Here is a 7,907-nt window from a genome sequence, read left to right as displayed (position 1 = left end):
TCCCAAGAAGGTCCCCAAGGTCATGAATTGGACTCCTCCTATGTTCGCATTGATGTTGAATTTTTTTTGGAGGTGGCGATAAGAGGTGCCAAGACTGACAAAGGATTCAAAGAGGCTGAAAAATTGAAAGCTGCAAAGTGTATATCTGCTTTTTTCGTTGGTTATGACGTGTCTATTACTCCAATGCACAATCATGTTCGCAAGTGGTGGAATAGGTGGACAAGGATTGTTTATTTGAAGGGTTTAAGTGGGGCACTTTGGGATGATGACAAAAAGATGGTAGTTCTAGAAGAACAACACTATTTGGGCCACACACAGGTATGCATGCACATGTATCAACCCTTTTTACTTGCTAAAAGGAGTTGTCTTATTGCTGAAACAGTGCTGAAAGGAGTTAGTTTTGCGGAAATGAATAGATTTTATAGCTGAAATCATGTTGTAGTCAATTACTTTTGTTGATCTGATTTTGGAATGAGTTACTTTTGGTCATATGATGATACTTCATTGCTGAAATGACATCTCTGTTAATTAATTTTGTTCAAAAAATGGTGTTGTAGGATCATCCAACAGATGCTGAATTTCTCAATTCCCCACTTGAGAACTACAACTATATGGAAAATTGCTTTGCTAATAAGCAAGCCATCGGGAATTATGCAATGGCCACCGATGTGCCACTGGGAACGCCTATTGTTGTGGAAGACAAAGATAAACCCAATGTCATGGAGGGGCAAGGAACAACTGATGAGGTATTGCAACATCTTCATGGGTCTAACTCTGTAATTCCTATTGGTAGTGCTACTCAGGACCCTTCACCTACTTCAAATAAGAATAGAAAGAGGGTATTAGGTTTGACCGAGGAGGGCTCAATCCAGTGTAGCAACATGACTGATGCTATGCTGAGATTGCAAGTGCTATCAACAACACTTGCCATGCTGAAACACACCCTGACTTGTACAAGGTTGTCATGGACCTTACTGTGTTTGATCAAAATGACCGCTTGGCTGTTTTAGATTATCTCACAGAACATAAGGCAAAAGGCCTTAACTTTGTGAGTATGAATGATGAAGTCCGTCAAGCATCGTTCAAACGTATCTTGAAAGCCAATCCTGATCTTCTTTGAGTTCATGTTAGTTGGTGCTTGTTGATACTATCCCTTTTGTAATGACTATTATAAGGTGTATTTTGAATGAGGTTATGTAATACGAATCTACTGATGCACTACTACAAATTATGGTGATTATGTCTAATGTAATATGAACCTAGTGATTAACCTCTACAAATCATGGTTATTATGTCTTATGTTAATTGTTGATATTTTTCTTCATATTATTATCATTCAGATTATGTTGGTATGGTAATGTTTTATTGCTTGGATTGTTTAGATTATCTCATCGAACATAAGGCAAAATATTCGTTCATGCAGCCTATCTCATACATGCTACCAAACACAGTCTCATCACACCATGTCTTGTCTGAGGCAGGCTACCAAACACAGTCTCAGCTCAGTATGCGTCAGTACATACATTACTACCAAACAGCTGCAATTGTATGTACTCAGCGGGTGTGTTTGGTAGCATGCATGGACCTAGCCTAGTTGTTCTCCTCTCATACATGCTGAGTGTAGACATGATGAGTCTATGCAGTTGCTGTTGTTTGGCAGCGATGTATGCGTCGAGACATGCTGAGCTGAGACTTTGTTTGGCAGCATGCATGTGTTTAGACATGCAGAACAATTTCCAATTTCGAATATTTTTTTGAATGATGAACAAAATTCGAAAAATATGAACACAAATTTAAACATATTTTGTTTTTTTGAAATTCTAAATATTTTTTGGAAAATTATAATAAAATTTGAAATTCTAAACTTTTTGAAATTTGAACATATTTGAAATTCCGAGCTTTTTTGAAAATTTAAAGAAAAATTTGAAATTTGTATATTTTATAAAAATTTAAATAAAATTTGAAATTCTGATTTTTTTAAAAATTCAAACATTTTTTGATTTTATTTTGAAATTCCGAACATTGTTGATTTTTATAAAAGTTGAAATTCTGAACATTTATTGAAAATTCAAAAAAAATTTACGAAAGTTTTTTGAAAATTTAAACAATTTTGAAATCCTAAACTTTTTCAAAAAGTTATTTTTTTTGAAATTCTAAACTTTTTCAAAAATTTAAACAAACTTTGAAATTCTGAACATTTTTTAAAAATATAAACATATCTGGACGTGGTCTGGGTCTAGTGGGTGGGGACGAGTGTCAGGGCCAGCATGGCTGCCTCCATGCACCCTGTCTGGGGTGCATGAGATGAGCATAGCTGAGGGCCCTTTTATGCATCACATGAGCATAGCCCATGTGAGCTCATGCACCCTACCAAACAAGTAAAAGTGGGTTGGATTGGGAACTTTTGCCCTCATGCACCCTCCATGCACCCTACCAAACACACCCAGCATGTCTGGACTAAGCATGTCTCAAAGGGGAACAACTATGATAGGATGAAAACAGCTAGCAAACACGCCCTAAGTGTATCGACTGAGTTTTTTTTTTGTTTTTTGTTTTACAAAGCGTATGCATTGAGTAATTACAATGCGAATACTGTATGATTGATCCACTTGGCGAGAAGCAGGTCGATCAAGTGCCTGAGTTGAGCTTCCTCTCTATCGTCTTTAACCACTTCAATGCTGTTGCTCTCGTGCCAACATCCCTGCACCGAACACATGCCTGCTCCAGCACGTAGTTACTGCTCGTCCACCACCTGTGCCGGCTGCCAGTGCATGCATCTTGGCTCCGACCTGACCTGCAACTTTCATTAATTTTCTTAAAGGACATGTCCTGCTTCTAGGACGGTAGTATTACTACACGTACTCTACCTAGATAGCCCTAGCCCAGCCATACGTACCAACGAAAGGTAGCGTCGCGTGTAGTAAATGTTAAACCTGCCACGGCGAAAGACTCGGTAGGTCGCGCTGCTGCCGCTCGTCGTGTCGTCGTCAGTCGTGACACATGCACAATTAATTTGAAAGAAGTAGTACGTGCTATCTCAAATTAAACTCACGCTGACAGTGACAGGGCATACAAGCAGCAACCATGGATCGACTATCAATCGCCATCCTTGCCTTATCAATCGATTCTACCACAAACTAATTTAGTAAATACAGTAGATTGCAGATAGCTAGATGGATCGGTAGGCATGTAGCTTGGTTGATCCATGCGGGAGGCAATGGATGGCATCACCTAGGTCCTAGGCTCCTAGCTAGCTACCGTCGGAGCTGGCCTCAGTTCACACGATGGCCGGGGCCTCCGACTTGTCCAGGCACGGCGCGTCGGTGACGACGACGCTGGTGTAGTCCGGTGACGAGGACGACGACGAGACACCGACGGCGATGGTCACCGGCCAGCAGTAGTACGTGGCGAGGTCCTTGGTCGTGACCTCCCCGTTCGCCATCGTCGTTACGTGGCTGGCGAAGACCCCGCTCAGCATCATCTCCACGCCGTCGACGCTGCGCCCCTCGAAGAGCGCCCGCACGTACCGCATCGGCACGTCCTCGCCCGGCGTCATCGTCACCCTCACGACCGCCTCGTGCGCCGTCCGCTGCGACACGGGGATGGACTGCGACAGGTCGAACTCGGCGATCTTCGTCGGCGACGACGACGACGCGCTCGTGACGTCCGTGAGCCGGACGGTGACGTTGGTGTACTCGACGGAGGCGCGCCCGCTGGGGTTGTTGGCCCTGAGGACGAAGTTCAGCGCCACGACGTTGCCCGGCGGAGGCATCGACGGGATCCAGTCGACTGCCACGCGGCCGCCGGCGAGCTTCAGCTGGAGCTTCTCCGGGCGGAGCATCACCACCACGGCCCGAACGATCACCGCCACGGCCAGCACGGTCACCACAGATGCCACCGCCCACCGCGCCACGTACAGCCATCCGAACCTCCTGGTCGCCGTCTTGCTCTGCTGGGTGGCTGCCATTTGCATCGGTCTGGAACTCTGGATGTGCGCGTACAAGTGGCAACTACTACTGGCTAAGCTACAGTCGTTAGAGATGCACACGTAGCATGCATCAATTAGCTAGCTACCACTGCGTACGTCTTCGTGAATGAGATCCAGTTCCGCTATCTATTTATAGATAACTTGCTTTCGGCGAGCGATCTAATTATACGTGCACATGTATAAGAACATCTCTAGCTGATTTCTAAAAAATAAAGGAGTAACTGCCGAGTAAATCTTGGTGGAGTAGTTTTACCTCTCTAAATTTTGGTCATTTCTAGCCGATCTCCAAAATTTAGGAGAGTAAAACTTATTTTTGAGTTATGCATATCGTCGAACACTTCTCATGCAGCTTAGAATCGAATGTGAAAGCAAAAAAGAGAAAGAAGAAACTAGTTTACCTAGAATCGAATGCTAGACCTGGACGGCATGAGCTGGTCAGTGAAGCAATCAAAGGTGCCGGACCTGTGACCGGCGGTGGTGTGTCAAGACGAAGCGGTTCATGCGCAAGTATGTGCTCAGCTCATGGAAGATGCTCACCATCCTAGTATATAAAATTTGTCAAGGAAAATATGACGCGAAAAAAGTTTAATTGAAACGTATGGACTTGTGATATGATTTTTCAATATATTGCCATGAGAAACACAATGGTGCAAACGATTGGTATAACGGACTTCCCATTAAACGAATCTTGCATTTTGAAGACAGATTTGCTATTTCACATCTAGATGTAAAATAATTATCTCACATCTAACTTTATAACCACATGATTTATACATCAAGATATGTATTCTTTTTTTTTGTGTGTGTTTCTATACGCATCGCTCGTGCGAGAGGCCAGGTCGTGGCGTTTAGGCCCTTTTTTCACAGCCTCGCGTATTGCCTTAGCATGGGCTCCGGCCGCAAGGGATTTTTTTATTTTCTTTATTTTGTTTATTTTTCCTTTTTCCTTTTTCTTCTTTTGTTCTTTTATTTGTTTCAAATACATAAAAAAATAAATTCATCCTTTTTTATTTTTCTTTTTTTCTCCATTTTTTCATTTCTTTTAAATTCATGCTTTTTTTCTTATGTGTTAGTTGATTGTCTATCACCAAACAGAGGTTGTCTTTTTTTGGTCCCAATTGCAAGTCCACCCACAATTTTTAACTGTGTCTTGAGTTTTTTTTGTCCCAGTGGCAACCCCACCCTCGATTTGCAACTGGGCCTCGACATTTTTTTTGTTCCAGTTGCAAGTCCACCCTCGACTCGCAACTGGGGGCCAAAAATTTTTCTCCCTGTTGCAACCTCACCTTCGACTCACAACTGGGCCTCAACAACTTTTTGTCTTATTGCAATCCCACCCTCGATTCGCAACTCGGCATCGACATTTTGTTTTGTCTCGGTTACAAGTCCACCCTCGAATCGTCCCTGGAGCCCAATCTTTTTTGTCCCAGTTGCAAGTACACCCTCGAGTCGCAACTAAGGCTGGACCTTCTTTTGTCCCAGTTGCAATCCCACCCTTGACAAGCAACTGGGTATTGAAAGTTTTTTGTCTGAGTTGCAAGTCCACCTCGACTCGCAATTAGGGCCCAAATATTTTTTGTCCCAGTTGCAAGTCCATCCTCGACTCGCAACTGAGGCCCAAATTTTTTTGTCCCAGTGGAACTCAATTTTTTTAGTCCCAATTGCAAGTCCATCATCGACTTATAATTGGGGACCAACTTTTGTTTTCCGAGTTACAAGTCCACCTATTAACTAATAAACATGCCATCCTTTCTTTGACCCAGTTGCAAGTCCAACATGTACTCGCAACTCCGCTTGACTCTTTTTTTTATCCCAGTTGCAAATTCACCATCGACTCGCAACTAGGCTAACCCTTTTTTGTCTTAGTTGCAGGTCCACCATTGACATGCAATTCGGCCCTTGATCTTTTTTGCCGCAGTTGCACGTCAAACAACGACTTGCAACTGGGGTCTCATCCTTTTTGTTCGTCCCAGTTGCAAGTCCATCATTGACATGCAACTAGCTTGTCGACCCTTTTTTTTTTGCCCCAATGCACTTTCTTAAAATTCATGAACATTTTTCAAATTGGTATTTTTGATTCATGGACATTTTGGAGAAGCTAAATTTTTTTCCAAATCATGAATATCTTTTCTATTCTTGATTTTTTTTGAACACATGACCACTTTAAGTTGTCAATTTTTTTTTCAAATTTCATGAACATTTCTTGTATCATGAATATTCTTCAAATTCGTAAATATTTTTTTTGAATTGATATTCCTTTAAAAAACATTCAAATTCTCAAACTTTTTTCACGTTTGCACATGGGGTAGCTTATCTAAAGGGCGTTCACCTAGAGGCAAGCTATAGGATACTCGAGAAAAAGAACTGGGGGATGCATGCCAGGCTGGAGCGTGCATGATGCATGCATGCACCACGTTGCTTGCAAACTTGTGTTAATCAAGTTTAGCCCAGAATGTGAACTCCGCTTAGCTTGGGTGTCTAGCGATGGCACTGCCAGCCGGCCAACATGAGTTCTTGATATCCAGTGGGGCAACGAGAGGAATAAATGGATTATTTTCTACCCTCACGTTAAACCATCTTTTTAGTACTAGTATAGGACTTCCCTCGCGTGAAAAGTCCAGCCCAAGCAAGAAACAACAACAAACAATGAGGACAAACAAAGAAATGGAAAAACACCACGAAGCCAGGAAGTGAAATGACATTTAGAAACACATGACATCATGTTAGATGCGAGACAATATCTCACATCTAGATGTGATATAGATAGACCCTAATAATGTGAAACAAAGGGACCGGAGCAAAATCAATGGCATCCTCTGTCAAGACTTGGTCGGAAATCAAATTGGCCATCAACTAAATTTCTTACACCAACACGAGATTCAAATTGATGGCTACGAGCACACCCAACGCTAACCCTTCCTCTCCCTTCCCCAACCCTCTATCTTGTCTTGATTCTATGTTCTGGAAGGCAAACGTAAGCTCAAGGTTTCGCTTGTAACCCCGTCCTTAGAGTCACACAATCCTAGCCCACCCTTACTCGCATTTGCTTGCGACATCATGTTTGCTTTGCCAATGGCTTCTATGTCGCCAACGGCTCCGATTTGAATCTTGTCTAGTATTCACCCAATGTCGCCATATCCACATCATTGCGGGCATATATACCTGGGCCGTGCCACTTCCGCGTTGTCACGGGCTCAGGATCAGGTTAATCATAATCGAGGAAGTTGAGACATAAAGAGAATATTTCGTTGCATTTTGTTTATTAACAAATTGGGTTTATCTCAACTAGAAACTTGCAAATACGTCTAAAAATGAAACGAGTGGATGCGGCTCGCGACTCCATGGGCCTCACGAGCGCCTACCCCGCACAAGTCGTGCGGAGACACACTCCACAATCTCGCAACCTTCCCGAGAAGTGTTTTTGGAGTGAAACTCCATATGAAATTTGAGCCATACTCCTCAAACAGTGAAATACCTGCATGCGCAGGAGGGTTTACAAACTTACAACACATCATCAGCTCATTCATGCACTCGTCAAGTTGATGTATTTGCAAGCTTCTACAAAGTGTTGATTCGTTGTTTGAGTGCTATGCACGGAATATACGTTTTTGTGTTCATTTACTTCATCCCTGTTTGGTTTTGTAAGCTGCAATGTACTATGCTCATCAACAAGTTATGATGTTGTGGAATGTTTGAGATTTGATGTGCTCCTGTTGCTCATTTCCTAGCACCGGCGAGTAGATGGTTGTTCTGAGCTCTTGCCACTGGTTGGCTGGACGACGGGACGGTGCTCACAGCGGGGAAAATTACTCTGCTCTATTGTGCGTTGTGCTGGAGCAGCTCACGGGGACAGGGCTGGGACCTGGGATCCCCGCGGGCAAAACCTGGCCCGACAACGGATCGGGATAACATGGCAATA

The 7,907-nt window shown here is 43.1% G+C and overlaps 1 protein-coding gene across 1 annotated transcript; it reads right to left on the bottom strand.

The window, feature by feature from the left end:
* Nucleotides 1-3,035: 3,035 nt before the first annotated feature.
* On the bottom strand, nucleotides 3,036-4,078 carry LOC119341411. Its single transcript, XM_037613287.1, has one exon. It carries the CDS (start codon nucleotides 3,971-3,973, stop codon nucleotides 3,278-3,280), a length of 696 nt encoding a protein of 231 aa, XP_037469184.1. The 5' UTR covers nucleotides 3,974-4,078; the 3' UTR covers nucleotides 3,036-3,277.
* Between the last annotated feature and the right edge of the window lie 3,829 nt (nucleotides 4,079-7,907).

The sequence above is a fragment of the Triticum dicoccoides genome, chromosome 7B (assembly GCF_002162155.2).
Source record: "Triticum dicoccoides isolate Atlit2015 ecotype Zavitan chromosome 7B, WEW_v2.0, whole genome shotgun sequence".
NCBI classification, from domain to species: Eukaryota; Viridiplantae; Streptophyta; class Magnoliopsida; order Poales; family Poaceae; genus Triticum; species Triticum dicoccoides.
The sequence above is the reverse complement of the archived record's forward strand: the minus strand, read 5'-3'. Positions and strand labels throughout refer to the sequence as shown.